The sequence below is a fragment of the Emydura macquarii genome, unplaced genomic scaffold (genome assembly GCF_026122565.2).
Source record: "Emydura macquarii macquarii isolate MOO-44397 ecotype Brisbane River unplaced genomic scaffold, CSIRO-AGI_Emac_v2 contig_1483, whole genome shotgun sequence".
In the NCBI taxonomy this organism is placed as follows: domain Eukaryota; kingdom Metazoa; phylum Chordata; order Testudines; family Chelidae; genus Emydura; species Emydura macquarii.
In genome coordinates, this window is record NW_027131620.1 from 5,047,400 (window position 1) to 5,066,765 (window position 19,366).

Below are 19,366 nucleotides of genomic sequence, written 5' to 3' on the forward strand. Positions count from 1 at the left end.
TGAATCCTGCTTCATGAATCTGTTCCCCATATCGTACCGCTCGTTCCTTGGATGTCATTTTCTCACAGTACATTGCATGAGTTCACTTCTCCCGGGCGTTAGCAGAGGCTGTAGGCAACGCACCTGGGCCAGACTGCTTGTGCAATGCTGCCTTCGGGGGTGGAAAGTTACAATCAGCTGATCTGTTCTCATTTGCAGTTCCTAGATCTGCAGGTCAGAATGCTTTGGAGTAGGCGCCTAATTCATCTTTGCCCTGCACCCTGTGTAATCATTCACACCAACGCAAAGCAATCCCACCAAATCAAGGGGAGTCAGGTGCTTAAATACCTTTGAGGATCTGGACGAAGGGACATAAATCACTACTAGGTCAGGCTAGTGGAGTTTTTTGACACTTATTTTGCACTGGTGGAAATGGTGACATGAGGCGTAAGGCGATGCAGAATCAGATTCAGGGTGTTTTTGTCTCTGGTGCTTGCTTTTCCCATGGGCCAATAAGCCCAAGTGCATTGATCTTCAAGGCATGGTGCAAAGCCTAGGGGTTTGGTTTTTTTTCCCTTTACCCATGGGGTTTTGTTTGCAGCTAATCTAGCGTTGAGAATTTTTTTTTAGTTGTAATTGATGGTGTCTGCTCTGAGTATTATTTTCCAGTGATTCAAGTATAGTCACTCAGGGACAGTGCACTTTTGAGAACCTCAGACCACATGAAACACATCTGAACTTGTTGCCCTCGGATCACTAGTATTTGGCTGCTGCCAGTCCAGGGGAGTGGATGTATACAGCCGCCTCTTTTAAAAGCAATCTAGTAACGCTCCTGCCTTTTCAGCCAATTGCAGAGGGGTCTGTATTTCCTCAGGTTCCGAGCCTACGTCGTGTTAAAGTGCAATGTAAGCTGCTCACCCACAGATCAGAGTGTGAGCTGAAGTCAGCTGCATGGCACACACGGACCATGCTACATCTGCTCACTAACTTCCAAAGGTAGGAGGAGAGAGAGCACAACATTGCATTAAAAATGCTCATCAAATTTCAGAAATTAAATAGGGACATACCACTTCCCTATTTCACAGGGGTGCTGTGAGGAATTCAACACAAGAGCGATGTAGGGACAGTGATCCTGCTCTGATTTATACCCCTTCCAGCCCTGAATTTAGACCCAAGACTCCTCATTAAAACCAATAAACCCCAGACTTACTGCAGCTGACCCGCTCCTGGGTCCTCTGGTTCTTGTTAGTTTTCCTAGCATGATGAAGCCATCCGTGGAGGTGCTTCCCATCGCATTGATCGGTTTCTCTGCTATTTTCTTACAGTCCAAGTAAAGTTTGACCCTGAAATGGCCCACAGCTACATGCACCTGGATAACAAATGAAAAATAGACGTGTTGGACCTCTCCTGTTGGATAGAGGATTCTTTTAAATCATGTACCTGGCAAAGTTCATATCCACTTCTGCAATCAAAGACATCTTTTTTGGGGCATCACAAAAGATACTGGGCAAAATCCCTATAGAGTGAATTCTTCTACGGACAGTAAAACCCAGTCCTAGGGGACACCAAAACCACTGGAGGATCAAAGTTTCAGATGGGGAGGGGGGCTGGTCCAACCAGCACTGAAGTCTGCACTCAGGACCTCCTATTTTCAACTCCCCTGACTATGAACTGTGGGCCAGCTTTCCCAGGGGCAGCCAGCTCCTCAATTTTGGAACATCACTCCTGCAGAGGGTAGGAGATGTGCAAGAGGAGAGCTCTTCTTCAGATACCCAATCCTCATCCCCAGCCGGCCAATGGCAAGCCAGCAATCCTAGTTGCAGTTCCTCTACAGTCAAACCCTGAAAGGCATCCGTGAGCTCGGGTTAACCAAGAGTTTGAGTAAACTGAGATGTAGTTAATCAGACTTTGCCTGTACCCACAGAGCTCCATTGTTGGATGTCAACCCTCTTCTGAAGGACCCATTCCTGGAGTTATGATGTTAAGTAGATCAGCCTCCATAATTAGTTTAGTCCTCAGGTTGATTACTGACACAGTTATTAAGTACAACAGGGCAAACAATTTTCAGCAAATAGTAAATTTGCCAAAAAATGCATTTTTCAAGACACCAAAACTATTTGTGACTTTGGGTCGAATCAGCCAATAGTGTCAGCTGGAAAAACATAGGTAAAGTTGAACCCTTTTGTTTTGACATTTTGAAATGAAACGGTGTTTTATTTTGAAATATAGCTAATTTAGAACAAAAAAAAGTGAAAAAACACCCCCCCAAAATTACCTAAAACAAAATGAAAAGCCCCCAAAATTGTTTTGTTTGACTCAAATCAAACAAAAAAATATCACTTTCAACTGGAACCAAACCACATTTTTTCCCCAAATATTTCTGCTTCACTCCCAAACCAGAACAAATCCATTATTTGCTCAGGTCTAGTGGTAAAATGCTAAATCGGTTGGTGGGTTCTAATTCCTAAATTTAAAAAAATGGAAACAACTTTGATGAAATTTTCACACAAAAAAATGTTCCCTGATTTTCAATCAAACAGGCTAAACCTTTTCTAAGTTTTTGAGTGTCAAATAAATAGAGACAGACAGACAGATGCAGGGAATTATTTTTTCCCCCTCCCAACCAGTTCTACTGTCATTAGCAGCCTGGCCCAGATTTGAAGTGTTTAACTAGTGGTGAAAGAATATCCTATTAGCAGTCCCTGTGCTATGTTATGAAAGGCCTCTGAAAATGGACCTGTACTTTAACACAAAGATCTCTCTTTCTGCCACACACGAAAATGCAAGGCCTTTCCTTTATAATCTTCTAGTGCTGTTCTGGGTCTCAGAGTTATTATTCTGTTTGGAAAGTGGTTATTAACAGCAAACACAGAGATGATGTATGGTACAGATGGGGGGAAGGAATGTGTTTTTCTCCTGCATATTTAACACAAAACCAAACCAAACCACTAAGAGGTGAAAATGTACCCAGGACATTTAAGGAAACAGCAGTACAGAGTATACTGATCGATGGATGTGACATGAAACCCACACTGTATTTGTCACTGCTTGGAATGTGTTTTTGCAAACCTACTTCACTGTAGCTTTCAGTGAGACTGAAATCCATGCCTTCATCATGACAAATACTGTACACTACAGACATGGCCCTTTGGAAGGATTACACCTGACATTGGAGAGTCTGGTCAGGGGGCTAAAAAGCACATGACCAAAGGCTAAGCAGCTTTAGTTACCTGAAAAGGCCAGTAAAGGTTCAAAATATACTGCCTCTCTCTGCTCACAGTTAGGAATGAATCAATGTTGATGCTAAAAATCTCAGTCTAGATGGGATCTATGCCAAAGTTCTGGGAGGCAGGATGGTCCAGCCTAGGACTTGAGAGACCTGGGTTCAATTCCCTGCTCTGCCACAGACAACAGGTGTGACCTTGGGCATGCCACTTTTCCTCTCTGTGCCTCAGTTTCCCATCTGTAAAATGTGTATAATGGCACTGCCCTAACTCACAGAAGTAATGTGAGAATAAATACTTCCAAGATGATGTGGCACTCAGACACTATAGTGAGGGTGTACAAATATCTAAAACAGATATATACACTAGTTAGAACTGCAGCTTTGATTGACTCCACAACTGGAAGAGGATTCAGCTATGCAGTTTAGAGCCAAAAATGAATGTACTCACAGATCATGGATGCTGGGATTTGGGGCCTGGTTTTCAGTCCCTCTCTGTGCTCTCTTTTCTTATGCAACTTCTTTGTGAAACCAAAAGAAACTGACATGGGCATTTGTAGCACTATGCGTTTTAGACATAGCAATGATGGCCAAAAAAAAAAAAAAAATCCAAAAACCTCTGTGTCAGGCAGGGTTGGATGAAAAACTCAAGGGAAATTTAAGCCCAGAAAACTGTGACTGATTGCCCTTAATATGACAATCGTTCATTTATGATACAGAGAAAAACAAAGTTAAGAGAGGACTAAAAGGCAAAAAGTGAGTTCTGCTTCTTTACATTAAAGCAGACCAAGCTGGATTTCTGTTGACCCTTCCAGCCAAGATCATTAATATTCAAAAGCCTGATCATAAGGCAGAACGAGATGTCTATAGGAGTAATGAGGTGGGCTGGGGAAGAACTGCAAGGATACACCTTCAAAGGAGCCTTTCAAGTTTTGGAAGGTGTGCAGTGCCTCCAGGGCAGCAGCTACATTGGTGAGTGACTTTGGGTAAAATATAAGACAGAATAATATCGTCCCCCAGTGTCTCTGCACAGGGGACCACTCTGTGAGGGACCTCTAAGATGTTAATAAGCCAGGCACATGAAAGAAACTTGAAAAAGCATAACCCTGCGAGGAGTCAGGTCGGATGGCAGAGTCACCTGCAGGGCAGCGGGATCTCAGTGACAAACTGCCCATGAAGAGGGACCGAGGAGAAAGGGAGAGCAGACTTGAGATGAGTTCTTTGTGAGCGTGACACTGCTGCTTTGCCATAATGATCTGAATTGCACCTACCCAGCTGAGATCCTGCCAGGCCAGGCCCAAGCTGTGTTATGCAGACTCTTTGTTTTACTCCCTCTTGAATACATTGTGCTTTCAATGAGAATGTTCAAGGCTTGGCTTGCGTGAAGGTAAAGTCACCGTGGAAAGTCCTAGGAGGGAAGACACTCTTCCGACCTCTGGCAAGAGGCATTTAGGAATAAAACACTACCTACTCTGGCTGAGGCAATCCCCTAAAGAGAGCCTGCTGCCTTGCTACAGGCTGTGGTGTGTGCATAGAAAAAAAACATTCTCTCTTTACAAGGTGAGAAACTACAGTGCCCCTGCTCTCTGCCACTTTCCCTCATTTCTCCCGGTCTCCAGATCCAGGTCATTATTGCCCTCCAGCTTTTTAAGACTCCCTGTGGCAACATCCCAGTCCAGCTCTCTGACCTCTCAGCCACCAATGCTGCACCCTCCCTCCTGAGATTGGGATCCATCTATCTTGAAGCACCCCTTCTCCTGCCATTACTTCTCGTCTTTAAATCTTGTGTTAAAACCTTCCCATTCTATTCAGTGTAGGACTGATTTGTAAAAGTCTTTTATGTATCATGTGTGAGGGGTGCTCCACAAAAAGCCATGGTTTCCCACTGCTTTGTAATTTTGTTGTCCCAAAATCAAAAGGGGAAAAAAAAAAAAAAAACCCACCCTCATTTCTAACAGCCTCTGACAAAACTGCCAGGTGCCCCCAACTTTGAGTTGAAAATATTAATCGCTTCTGGCACTGCAGCTAGCAATAATACCACCACCTAGTTCTTATCTAGCACTGTTCATCTTGAGATCTCAAAGCACTTTACAGTGGAGGTCAGTATCATTATGTATATTTTTACAGTTGGGGAACCTGAGGCACAGAAGGGGAAGAGGTATGCCCAAGGTCACCCAGCAAGTCAGTGGCGGAGCTGGGAATTGGACCCAGGCCTCCTGAGTCCCAGACCAGTGCTTATCCACTCGGCTATATTGCCTTAGAATGTGCTCCATGGCAACTCACCTTTTTCTAGGCTAGCAGAGTGAATAGTTGTGCCCATCTGACAAACGGTGGGTCTATCACACACTCTTTTGCCTTACTTTGATACCTTCTTGTTTCCAACATTTCCCTTTTTAATTATTACAGTACCTATACACTGACCTGTAGCCTCCTGCTAGCCTAGCTTATCCAGCCCATTCCCCCCCCCGCCACCAACACCTGCTATTAGGCCTATGCACCTCAACCCCCATCCATCCTACAATTGGCTATTCCAGTCCTTTGCCTCTCCTGAGTAGATGATTCCTTCTGATGAACTGAGTGGTCAGGACTAGACAAAGACCCCCAGATTCTTTTGCATTTAGACCTCGATTCTGCATAGACGTACACATGCATTTAACTTTAAGGCCATGAGTAGTCTCACTGACTTCAAAAGGGACTATTTATAAGCTTAAAGCTTTGCATGGCTGGGACCATAGGTAACATTTCAACTATAAATCCAGAGAAAGAAGGATAGTGCAATTACATAAATTCGATTCTGGTGTTTTTCTCTGCACCTATGCACTATTTGGACTACTACACTGCATCATAAATGGACAAGCATACACTCCAGTGAATAGATCAGTTGAGAGAGACATGTGGGGGCAATATTAAAATCAAGGCGAGTGAACCAAATGAGCTGCAATAATATCTCTTCTAATGCATCTCTTATGGAGAAAAATACATATTAGTCACACAGTGGTTATATCTTTGCTAAAGCATATATATGAAAATATATAAAATACTTACACTATACAAAACTGGCAAAAATTTCATATTTAAGAAGGAAGGGCATGATTCAACATACATTACATATATTTCACTACTGTAGCATTTAATGTTTCCACCAAATATTAAATTTTAAATAAGATAAATTAGCCAAATTTGTAATGTGTGGATAGATTTTATATACTCACATGTATTTTGAATATATCTAAATATATAATGCATTTTAAGAAATATTCACTACTTGGAAAATACATATTTTTCATATGGGATGACTCAAAATTCCTTACAATTGCAAATCAACACAAACAGGTTGGCCAATTTGCTAACGACTTCTAAAAAAACTTTCTTATAACCACTCTTTAGTACAAATAATATATACTGACTGAATTTATTTTCTCAGCCTGCCCTTGTGAAATAATGATCTAAGTTATTCCCTCCCTTGATAAGGACCTTATGAAAGCTCCCATAGAATATCTTCTTCACTTCCTGTTGGTCAAAGGTGACTTCCTGTAACTCAGCCTTGTAGTCATGATTGAAATAGGTCAAGGATTTCTTACTGGCTACAGGGGAAAATAGGACAAATAACAACTTAGAATTAAAAGAGAATTTGATTTCACCTGCAGCACGTTAAATATATATATAGACTTAAACATACTGAAATACTTAATACTTCTAAAAAGCTTTAAAAGTACAAAAAAGGAAAATAGTGGTCAAAGTAAAGAATGCATTGCAAAATGGGGTAAATAAAATTAGAGTTTTTAAGTTGGTCTTTAATTATACACAAAAACATTTGCATATGTTATTTTGATAGCTTCTGTAATGGTCATACTGTATACTGGCAAGTTTCAATAATAAAACTGTCCAACTGAGTATAGAGGCTGGCTCTGTTACTCTTTCAAATACCTGAATCTGATCTATACTACAAGAAACCTTACAGTCAAGTATAACCCCAAGGAGTGGCTGGAAGTCCTCATCTGTTATCTGCCACACAGCAAAAGGCTCTTTGGGAGTCTCTGGAAGGAGTCGGAGGAGGATGCTGATGGTGTGCACAGATGGAATCCCAGGGAGAAGCACTTCACTGGAATGAGATGAGCAGAAGAAGTATCAGTGACTAATGATACAGTGTCACAAGGAAGATACAAGTACCGATGTCATTATCAATCTATCACTCCCAGTGTTGGGTCAGGGAATACTGAAGAGGCAGTGAATGCAGTCTTGCATCATTCAAGAAAGACCCTTATGGTAGCTTATGGAGTTACTTTGATAGGCTCTAAAAGTGTCCTATCCAGACTACCTTGTCAAGAAGGATGAATGATGGCTGTGAAGGATGGGGTAGAAAACTAGGGGAAGATCTTCAGGCCTTGACAGAGATACTAAGAAGTCCCTTGCAAAGAGAGACACATGAGCTCTACTAAGTTCATATAAGCCACCCAGTTGTGAAATATGGGACTCAAAAATGAAATCCATGAGAGGACACGTAACAAATCCAACCCTGATAAGGGTCCAATTTTCTCGACTAGATTTCTGCTCCGAACTTGTTACAGAGCACTTACTGCATGCAAATGTGACTCAAGAGCCATAGAACAAAACTTAATGAAGAAAGTAAAATTAGCCATGTCTCAAATACATTCGTAATCTGCATGGGCCACATTTGCATGAGTAGATACACAACTCTTCAACCCTCTTTTCAGGACTGATTCAAACGTAACATCAAGTTTTGTTTTAAATGATATAATGTCCTTGGAAGGGCATATCTGCGTATCTGACGCTCCTATTGGTTCAGCAAATGGATTTGTCTACACTTTTCTAAATACTTAGACCAAAGAGCCTTCGGACTCCCCACACTCGGTTTACTGTAAGAAGCTTTGCTTCTTTAAATAAGATTAAAATGTTCCCAGTGCTGTAGTAATTAGGCTTAAAAATAAAATAAAACTGAATATTAAGAGGCCAATCTACCCTGATTTATACTCCAGAATATTACTGGGGTTATGGAGGCTGCCTGGGATGAAAGTTGGCCCATTATGATGCATGGGACTTTGAGAAGGAGCCCAAGTAACTGGGAGCACAGTAAAGTCACATTCCAAAGTCACTGGTTAATCCTTCTTGTCAATCAAAAATCAAGCTGCCCAGAGCAGCCATGGGCTCGTATTTTACAGCAGCAATTGTCTGACTGCAAACCAGGGACATTAGGGGAAAGGGTTAAAAAAGTTTAAAAGGTCTTGTCCCAACTCTGTTTCCTGCTGAGATGTTGCCTCAGAGTTAGATCTTTTAAGTGCACGTGTCTGAGGAGAGGAGTGGTCATGGAAAGAATTAAATGTATCACCAACAGAGGACCATTGTCATCACATGCTATCTTTCAGTACTTAATTTTGACAGCAGTGATACTGGAGGCTCACAGCTAAAACAGGGAAGGTCCCCGCAGGCCCCTAAAGTCTGAGTTTGGTCTTGCAAAAACTCAATGCCCCAATTACTCCACTGTATTCAATGAAGTTCCTATGTGATCCATCTTGAGGCAATTCAGGGGTTGAGGTGGATCTGCGCACAATATACGTCTCCCAAGTGGGGGAGGGAAATCTTTGGCATTCTTTTCAGTTTCACCGTAGTGGGGTTAGTATTCATGGAAATTGCCCGTTGGGTGTTCACTAGGCCAGAATCTACACCCACGCCCACCAGTCAATACCCTTCATTATGCGGACCAGTGCCAATGTTCATGTAACAGACAGAGAATAAACTCTTGTTAGAATCAATGCTAACATTCTTGCCAAACTACCTTGTTCTTCGGGTTAGCTGAATATCTCTGAAGAGAGTGTAAGTACGGGTCCTGCTGAACACATACGGTTCCATAGCCACTCCTTTAATGGAGGCATATTTTTTTTCCACCAGTCCAAAAGCCTCCATCATATCAAATCCTGGTGCAGACAGAGAGAGGCAAGGAAAGAAACACTTAAAGACAGCACTCTCCATACCATGTCAGTGTTCTGACTTGACTCCTCTGTGTTTCTCATCAAAGTGCCCCTTTGGCCTAGGAGAAATATTCAAAGATCCGTTTTCCAGATACAGATAAAAAAGGAACAAAAAATGTACAGGCTAGCTGCCAGACGGGATTATCAGTGCTCACCTCTGTGACGTTCTTTGAGATCCGTAGATGAAAATTAGCTATCCAGGTGCAAAAAATTATTATTAACCACATATTTTCAACAGAAATAATGAAAAGTCCAGAGAGGTTCAGTGGGTTAGCTGGAAGGTAGTATTTCTGAGCGGATTAGGCAATGATAAATGAGATAAATGAAGAATGAATAATATTTATTATGGAGCAGAATTAAGGTTGTTTGATGATAAAATATGGAGTTTTTTTACATTTGAGAAAAATAATATGTCTGTTCATTGTGTGGGCAGTGTAAGATCTATGAAGTCATTACCTATTTGTTTCCTTGCTTTAACATCCTTAAGTTTTCCAAATTATATGGTAGGTAAATACAGTGCCGTCAGTCACCTAGGAACCTTAAAAATATATTTGGGTTATTTGGTCCTGAAATGAATTAGCTACTGTTTGAAAAGTCCTCAGCCACTAGGGCAATGCCTAATAAATCAGAGTTACACTTTTAAAAAAAATCTACACAGTGAAAAACTAACTAAAAAAAATTTGCTCTGAAAAAACCCCCACAAGTTATAATAAGTTCTGCCTTTTCAACTTCATGCAAAATATTATCATAAAAGAAGTGGATTCAGTCCAGTAATTGCTTAGAGCAGGGGGAAAAAGAGAGAGATAATTATCCTTTGCTGCAAAATGTATCCTTTCATGGGTGAGATCCATAAAAGTTGGTAACATATTTGAACATAGAAGTATTTCCATTTCTCTCTTCATTTTTCAAGTACTGCCCAGAGGTGACCTGCCTTACAAAGATTTTTCCCCTGACATCTTTGACATCTCATCTCCAGCTTCATGTAGCTTCATCTCTCTTTCCCTGCTCATCATTAAAGCTCTGAGTCACTTTCTCATTTCAGATTTTAATACAAGCAGACCCTGTAGTCGGGGTGGTTGGGGTTTTTTAAGTTTATTGGAACTCACACCCGGGAGAGTGAGGGGAAATAACCAGTTGGCTTTAAATAGAAAGAGAGACAAGTTCATCATATCATTTCCCTTTCAATCTGTACTTTCACCCCTCACCACCACTGACTGCTGACTGTGTCTTGGTTCTGATGACTATTTTGCATTTGTACTGCTGTGTTGTTATTATGCAGCGTTTAGTGTTCCTCAGATTAATCTGCCCTGCGTCAGACCCATTTCTCTCTGATTTAAGGACCCTGGCATTGGCATATTACCACCTCTATTAAAATGTATAACAAATATAATAATGTTGAAAAGCAAAATGTAAGTGACAGTTACAACCATATTATTAATCCAGCAGTGAAACAGCGAAGGCACTGGGCTAGCTTTGCTGATGTATCGCCTGAATCATGCAAGAGAGTTACTGAGAGATACAGGCAAAGAGCTATTTGCTTGGGTTTTATGGCTTGATTATTTAGGCCTCAGCATACTCAGACTGAGTAGTCTTGCAGGAACGCGGTGAGAGAGGTCACACAGGACAGTCTGTGGCCCCCTTTACTGTAAGATCTGAGCCCCTCACAGTCTGTAATGTGTATATCCTCCCAAACCCCCAGGAGGTAGAGAAGCCCTATTATCATTACCCCCATTTTACAGATGGGTACGTACTCAAGCAGCCAGCCTGAACTGTGGCCCATGCAGCCGCAGACACACTGCTGGTTTTAGGTGCATGCCTGGGTGTTGTCTACGCAAGCTGGGAATCACACCTCCCAGCTCAGATGTAGACAGATCTTAAGTGACTCACCAAGGAGTTGGTGGCAGGGCCAGGAGTTAAACCCGTGTCTTCTGAATCTCAAGCTGGAGCCTTGACCACTAGATCTCTCAGGGAAGATGGGGGGGAAGGGGGCCAGGACTGGCGCTACAATATAGGCAGAACAAGTCACTTGCTAGATGGCAAAATATATATAATGAGTCCTACAGTGTATAAAGGGGAGAAATGGAAAGCAGAGTTCCCCTAGTTAAATATATACCAGTCCTGGGCATGTCTACGTCCTTTACAAGTTGCAGGGATGACCTTGGTGGTAGGGAAATGGGAAAACTTTTAAGCTGGGGATACTGAAGGAGCCTAAGTGGATTAGGCACACAAATCCCTTTGCAATACAATGGACGTTGGATGCTAACTTCCAAGGGGCTTTACAGTTCCCAGCCTTAACCACTAGCTGTTCCCAAAGAAAGGTTGTCACCGGTGGGTGATGAGACAGCTGGGATGCACAACTCTAACTCGTCATGGTGGAAGGAGGCATTATAGACAAGAGGGGGGGAGATAATGTGTGAAAATTAAACAACAAAGGGAGATCCCAGGGAATTTCCAAAAGATTTTACTTTTAAAAGAGACCTGGTGCCTGCCGTAGGAATACAATCTCATATCAGCCCAGTTAACCAATGGATCACGTGACCGGAAGAAACTGGGCTGCTGCACTTCCGTCCTGACAGATGCCATAGATTAGCTTAAATGGGTGAAATAAGATACTCAGCACAACAGGGCAATGGATTTGTTGCCCCAAGTGGTGAGGAAAGGAAGGTGCCGAAGTGAAACATTTGTTGCATCAGACTTTCAGACTTGGCAACGGCATGCCGGGCCTGGGGAAGATGACTTTCCTGAGTGTGCCATTCAACCTGTCGGATAGTGATGCAGATTAAAGATAAGTCAGGATCACACAATGTTTCCACATTCATGACAGAGCCCACCTGGGCCTGAGAACTAGTAAGGTACCTTGCACAGAGCCTTCAGTGGAGCTGAGAATGGGGCAGGCTGCAGAAGAAAAAAAATAGGGGGAAAATGATGAGAATGCATGGAAGCCAAACTGGCAACTTATTACAGGTGCAAAACAGACATGGCTCTGGTCTACGGCACATGGAGCCCCCGTGAGTGACTCTGCAGACATCTTTGCACATATACTGCCATATCCCACAATGTGGTCAATTTCTTGAGGTCAGGGCCCAGTCTGATGGCAGCAATGAACACGACACTTACAGGCGATCCAACAGCACACGTTTGGGCCATATTTTCAAAGGTTTGAGGACACACTGGTTACAAACTTGTACTCTATGCAAACTTGGGTTTATGACAAGAAGCTGCATATGCACTTAACCAATCCACATGTTCAAACATGCAAGTTTGCAAGGTTTTGAATGGCTCACTTATCACTCAAGCCTTTGAAATGATTGTCCATTATCAGCAGGCTCCTTCATCAAAACTTTGCTTTGACTCAGTCTTCTCCTACTGATGGCCCGTTGTGGTTTTAAACTGTCATAATGGGCTTTTTCCGTCGATATTTCTGGTTAGCTGTAGTCTGGACACCTAAACATGTAATGCATATGTAATTGCCCAGTTTCCATAAACAATTGCACTAACTGTATTGCAGAATAAAGGAAGACAACTGCACACCCATTTCTGAGCGTGGAACTGAGGTTTCATCTTTGCAAAACGTGTCTCTCAACATCATTTTTAAGTGGCAAGGCTAAGATTCTCAGAAGCTAGTATATACAACTCCATGGCACAAAAGCTGTGCATGCATTTACACACAAAATGTGCATCTGCAATTGCCATGACTGCATATGCAATTGTGCTAATTGCACACAAAAATATGCCTGTCCATGTAATTCTGAAAATGTGGGCTTTCTTTCAAAAATGTGCATTCTCTCATTTTTATTCCTTTGTTCTTAAATGTTGGAGCTTAATTTTAAAAAAAAATATTGGCAAAGCTTTGTCATTCACCTTTTCAGGAAACCCTCTGCTAAATCTTACAACACCCCTAAGGCAGTCAGAGTGAAATATGTACAAATTAGAGACAAATCATTAAGCTTTTTGGCGACAAGTTATAAATTGCTCTCCCCATTTAAATGGCTTGGGTATGGCAGTGTTTTAGAAAACAGAGCACAAATGTTACTTTCCATTATTTTTGCATGGATGCCAGCTGGAACTGGGACAATGAAAATATTTGAATCTCAGAGATGTCCCTGAAAATCAAGCACACTTGAGAGGTTGGACTGTTTCATAAATGGCTTTTTAGGTCACTAGTTTAATGCGGCTTAGCAGCTCATTACATTAAGGTTTCATTATAAACATTCTGTTGCTATTACTACATCATATGGCATTTCACAGCTCACTGGAGAAGCAGGGTTCCGATTTTCAGTACTTGACTTCTATAAAAGGCTTAAATGGTAGGAGGGACTGGCCATTTGCTCCCCAATTCCCTTGGCAAATAAACATGCATCTGAAAAGCTCAGTTCACTGCATTCATTTGTGACCCCCTCAACCACCAAGTACGAGTCACAGGGTGGCTGTTGGTGCCATGGCACTCCTGGGTGTGAAACTGACCTGAAGGCTGAGAGTTTGATGGCTGTGGGACTAGGGAAATCAGGCACTAAACCAAAAGGGTGACATTTTCCCTTGGCCTCTGTTATTCTGATGTACATTGGTTTGCATGCACATAAATGCAAGTTTTTCTTTCTGGAAGACTTCTCTAGAATTGGGATTAGAACCAGTAATGCGGGATACAGAAATGGGATCGGAGTCTATTGAAATGGTCAGTTACTGGGTGAGCCCCTCCTGGTCTCCTTCCGAGCAATCCTTCTAGGTCTTGGGCCATCACCTCTGTCTTGGGGTGGAATCACACAATTGTCCCACTCTCAGACCAGGCCCTGCATTGCAGATCACCTCAGCAGATCTGGCCAACCTCCAGACCCTGCAATTCTGTTCTCCCTGGGCAATGTCAGAGTTAATCAGTGACCAAAAATCGCCTCCTTAAAGCGAAGTGTAATTTATTTAGAACAAAATCAGAGAAACCAGATCTCAAAAACAACAAAACAGCCTGCCTACCGGCCGACTAGGGATCTAAGTATCTTCCACATGGGGACCTGGCAGGATGAATGCTTTATAAACCCTTCGGAAACCCTCCCTCGCTGTCAGAGCTCACTGACGCTCCCTGGGCAGCCCCTGGCAACTCACTCCCCCTTCGTAGGAATCAAGACACATTTTAACTGCTTACAGCCCTTCGATCTGGCAAAACAGAATGTACTGAGTGCTGGAGACAGGATCTTTGAAGCCAACAGCTTGGCCCTTTGCCTTTCAAGTGTGTACTTAGATGTTCCTCTGGGAAGCCGTTATGTTGATTCCCGGTTTGTACTTCTCACAGCCCCTACTGAATTTGAGCATTATGGTATCTAATAAACATTCCATAACTGCAGTATAAGTTAGACTCTCTCAGTAACTAGGTTACAGATTTACATTCTCAGAGTCTTACATAGCAGCTCCTACAATATCCATAGTATTATTACACGTAGCTCTCTTGTTGCAGAAAATTACTCTAAAAACCTACAGGATTTAATTACTGTTGTGTCGACTTTTTGAACTATTCTATTGGACGCTACAGCAGGGATATAGCTTGATTTCAAATTTCATAGGATGGTTCATAAGCCTTATAGGATGATTATTTTCTATTTTAAGTTGCAGAGGATATTTCCACAATGCTTTAAGAATGCAGATCAATGCACCTGTAGATTTTTTCAATAAGCCACTCAAAGCCACTATGATTTTCTCAGCTCATCTGTTTTTTTTTTCCCCATGTAGGCTTTCGCTGATAACCCTGAAACTCTGTTTACCATCATTTCAAAAGGAGAGTCACATACATGGTTTCCATAATAACTATTTTATAATTTGCTTCCTACCAGCTTTTTTAAATCCCCCGTGTCCAATATTTGCCACTAACCTACATTATAGCAAGTTGCTTGAGAATGTAGTTACATATGCTCATTAAGGCCAAAAAAATCATTTTACATGGGACTTTGATTTAAACTGTTTCTGAAATATATGCATAGTCCTCATTGCTCCAGTTTTGCCAAGTGCATATAAATATCAGTTCCAAAAATACTGCCAGATCTTCGCTTTCAGTGGCTCTGCACCTGCTGGGTTTACATTAGACTCATGCTGGAAAGATGCATGTCCCCATGTTCCATGGGGTGAGGAATGACTTACACCCTGTTCTACTAGAAATGCTAGGCCCCACCACCTCAAGTTGCCCCTGCAAAAAGATGTTTGTGAATTTCACCTCCGTCACGCATGACTTACCCTCTGTTTTGAAGGGAACGAATCGTCGTGTTGAGGGCAGTTTAGCCAAGGCAGAAGCTGTAAGAATAAATGCATCCGTGAGTTCTGATGCTGGGATTGTGATATTAGGCTCACTATCGTTCATGGTCATTATGCATCCCACGCGCTTCTTTCTGACTGCAAATAATATCTTGGGCACAATATGGGACGGGCACATTGTTTGAGCCATTGCTTGGTCCCATTGTTCCAGGGGGGGACCTATTGTCTTCAACCTCACCCCTATATACAGCTGGGTATTTGCAAAAGGGCTGGGGACTTGGCTTCCTTTGCGGGACACAATTTGTACCCTGAAAATGTTGCACCCTTGTTTTTGTGCCTGTGGTTGCATATCTGAATACTTGCACCTCTACCTACCTGATTTGCAAACACAGACTGGTAGATAGTTACATTTTTTATTTGTATTACTCAGATTTATACCCATGCACTTGAACTGCGTGTGCAAATTACAGCTGCAAAACCCTTTTGAAAATCTGGTCCTGTATGTACATTGCGTATCTTATGCAAGGAAATAAAAATCTTCATATACTTCCAGGGTGAAACTAATCTGAGGCGTATCTCCATTGACATCCATGGAGTTACTCTGGGATTATTTTGGCCAAAATCGGTCTCTGGCCCTTTAACTTTTAACATTGCTTTTCCCAGTTACTCTTTCCAAGTTCCAGCCTAATGGGGATAATGACAGCACCACACTTTTGTAAACTGCTGGGAGATTTCTGGATAAAAGGCAATGCATAAAAGGTAAATGCCCATTGGTTTGCCTACCAGTTTGGCCAATAGCGGATACCGCATTGCTCTCTCCTGAGTCATGGACAGCAGAAACCATCACCTTGTATGCAGTATCAGGAAGCAGTGACTGCAGGGTCACACCGCTGCTTTTAGCAGAAACCATTATCTATGGCAGAGATGAGAAAGACTCTTAGACTCAAGCAGGATTCTCCTGGCAGCTTTTATTCAGGTGCTGTTAGAAGTGGGCAATACAGGGCAATAGCAAAGCAGTTTAAACTAAGAGCCTATGACCATTCTCCCATTCCCTAGAGTTGGGCAACATTTTTCAGCCAAAACTTTTCTGCAAAAAATAGCAGATTCAACACGTTTCAAAATTGAAACTTATCTCAAATTTGTGTTGGTTTCTCCAAACTGTTTTGGGGTGAAGGGGAGGGGAGAATACCAAAAAAAAACCAAAAAAACCCAACATGTTTCCTTTCAACATTTTCTATATGAAACATTTCAACTTTTTGGTTTGGAAATCACTTTCAAATTTCAACATTTCCTTTCATTTTTTACAAATGAAAAAGTTTAAAAAAAATGAAATCAAAATGAAATGATTTTGTCTCAACAAAATGTCTCGTTTAACCCAAAATGATTTTTTGATTGCCTGAAAGTTTTGAAAAATTTCATTTTCAATTTGACCTGAAAATACTTTAAAAGTTGTTTTTTTTAACACACACACACACACACACACACACACACACACACACACACACACACACACACACACACACACACACACACACACACACACACACACACACACACACACACACCCTGTTAGCTTCCTGCTAGGTGTTGGGACAGCTCATCAGGGAAGATTTTCAAGGGTACTGTGGGGAGTTAAGCTCCAACTTCCATTGAAAGTTCTCTTAGTTATTCTGGAAAATGTCCTGTTGGCATTTTCCTAATGGCTATCCGAATTGGGCAGGCCTTCTGGTCTCAGGCCAATGTTCCCTAAATTAAATGGAAACGCTGAGGGAGTTTTATCAGCATGGTGTCTTGTTTGTTTTCCTATTGAAGCTACAGACTGGAGGGAGATGAGTCATCAGACCAGGCTTATTGAGGTGCTGGACAGTTCTGTATAAATATGGGCGACATTCTCCGTCCAGCTGAATTTAAAACCTCCTTATGGTACTGCAGTCTAGCTAGGTCTAATCAGAGAATTTGAGGGCTAAAGGTTAGTGTTTAATCGCTTTAGGTCAGAGTAGGGGATTTGTCTTTAATCCTTCACCTACTGGAAATTCAGTGCTCCGGTTTAGGGTGAAGGAAAGGATAAAAGAGGCAGCTGTAGTCAGAGGGCCTTTGATTGCACTGAATTCTCCTGATATTTTATACAGAAGTACATGGAAGAGCCTAGAGGGCTTTGGTTTGAATTCACAACTGACTGTCCCCTTCCTATCTTTAATGCACTGCCACTCAAAGAAAGAGATCCCTGAGATTCAGACGGAGGAAGTGAGTTGCTCTTGGTACTCTGTTGACCAATTTATCCTTTGGGGTAACCCCACTGACTTTAATAGAGATACATCAGGCATGACATTGGCCCCATGTCTCTTTAGTCAAAGTGCCTGGCACTTCCAAAAGCAGCTGAGGACTTACTGTTCGCTGCGCGCTGTCATCAGATTCAGGGGCATAGGTCACTCTGTAGTATTGTACGTGGCTGTCAGGGGGTCTCCAGTGGAGCTGCAGGCTATTGGGGGTCTCTGAGTCTATAACGAGGTTGGTGGGTGGGCTCTGGGAAGCTGTAGCAGGGAACAGAGGTGATAGATGAAAGGCAGACACAAACGAAGCCAAAGACACTCCCTGTCTGGCTCACCAGTAAATGCTTCATTGCTCTACCACCATAATAGTGAAAGCTCAGAACAGAGACAGAGAGAGGGTCACCTCGGGCCCAGGGAATGAGAGAGAGTGAGATCTTAGAAGAGGAGTATAAAGAGAGGACCCAACACTGGGACGAGAGAGCCTGGGAGGAGAAAGAAAAGCTTTAAAACCTAGAAGCATAAAGAAAAAATAATAAAGTGTACCCCAGACATACCCCAGGTGGTGTGTATATCTGAGCCAAGATATAAAGAAGGCACATTGTGAAATGGGTTTATGGTGGTCAGGAATGAATTAGACCCTCCAATGTCATTGCTAAGTCAATATTTTCCAGGAAATGCAACGTCTGTCTGTCCCCGTCTTGTTTTTAAATTCAATTTCTTACTAAAGTATTAGCGACCATGCAGAGCATGACGCTGCTTGGCTCACTCTCATCATACCACTCACAGACTTGTGTGTAGGGTGACCAGACAGCACGTGTGAAAAATCAGGACAAGGGATGGGACGTAATAGAAGCCTCTATAAAACAAAGCCCCGAATATCGGCACTGTCCCTATAAAATCGGGACATCTGGTCACCCTACTTGTGTGCCTTCTGAAGTCATTTCATACGAAGATTGGGTGTGAGTCCTATTGCATAACCTGATCTGAATGCAGCACCTACAGCGATTAAAGACAAGGAGCCAACGTTTCAGGACATCAGTCACACGCCTCATGGGCTGGGGCAGGGTGAAGTATGTGGTTCCCTGATTGCAGAGGTAGAGGACAACACACCCTCAACACATGATGCTCACGTTAAGCGTGATGGATGGAATTGTTGTCAGCAAAGCATCTTATTTGACAGAGCAATGGTGAGCAATTTTGTGGCACGTGTGTGGCGCTTCTCTTTTCGGATACCCTGCCGCAGAACTAACTTCTAATGGGAGCAAAGAATTGAGTAGAGAGCTAAACTGCTCCCCTGCGGGACTATTAGTGCTGTGCACTGAGATAATCTGAGTGACCGAGGAGTCAAGAGTTAATGCCCAGTCATTCAGGGTAAGCGTCCACTGCAATAAAAGCCCTGCGGCACTGCCGCGGCTGGCCTGGGTCAGCTGGACCTCTCGTCCTGCTCCTAGCTCCTTGTTTCCTTCCACTGGCTCCTGGTTTCTGCTCCTGGCACCTGCCCCTGCTCTGGCTGATACTCTGGGTTTGACCCTTTGTTCCTGATTCCCAGCCTCCCACCCTGACCATTAGGCAAGACCACGGTCTGTAGCAGCCAGCGCCTCTCCCGGGGGTGCTGCCTGTACCGACCATTTCATTCAGCTAGGATGTGCCACCAATTCTCTGTTGTTATTTTAAGA

The 19,366-nt window shown here is 42.6% G+C and overlaps 1 protein-coding gene across 1 annotated transcript in view; it reads right to left on the reverse strand.

Moving 5' to 3' along the window:
* The window catches only part of COL20A1 (collagen type XX alpha 1 chain), an 84,171-nt gene that overhangs the window by 20,444 nt on the left and 44,361 nt on the right, over positions 1–19,366 (reverse strand). The window contains exons 19-26 of the mRNA XM_067554092.1: positions 17,809–17,951; positions 16,204–16,333; positions 15,403–15,459; positions 12,046–12,084; positions 8,997–9,135; positions 7,162–7,304; positions 6,677–6,786; positions 1,190–1,348 (exon numbers count right to left, since the gene is read on the reverse strand). Of these exons, the coding sequence (XP_067410193.1) occupies positions 1,190–1,348; positions 6,677–6,786; positions 7,162–7,304; positions 8,997–9,135; positions 12,046–12,084; positions 15,403–15,459; positions 16,204–16,333; positions 17,809–17,951 (920 nt within the window). The remainder of the gene's footprint in view (positions 1–1,189; positions 1,349–6,676; positions 6,787–7,161; positions 7,305–8,996; positions 9,136–12,045; positions 12,085–15,402; positions 15,460–16,203; positions 16,334–17,808; positions 17,952–19,366) is intronic.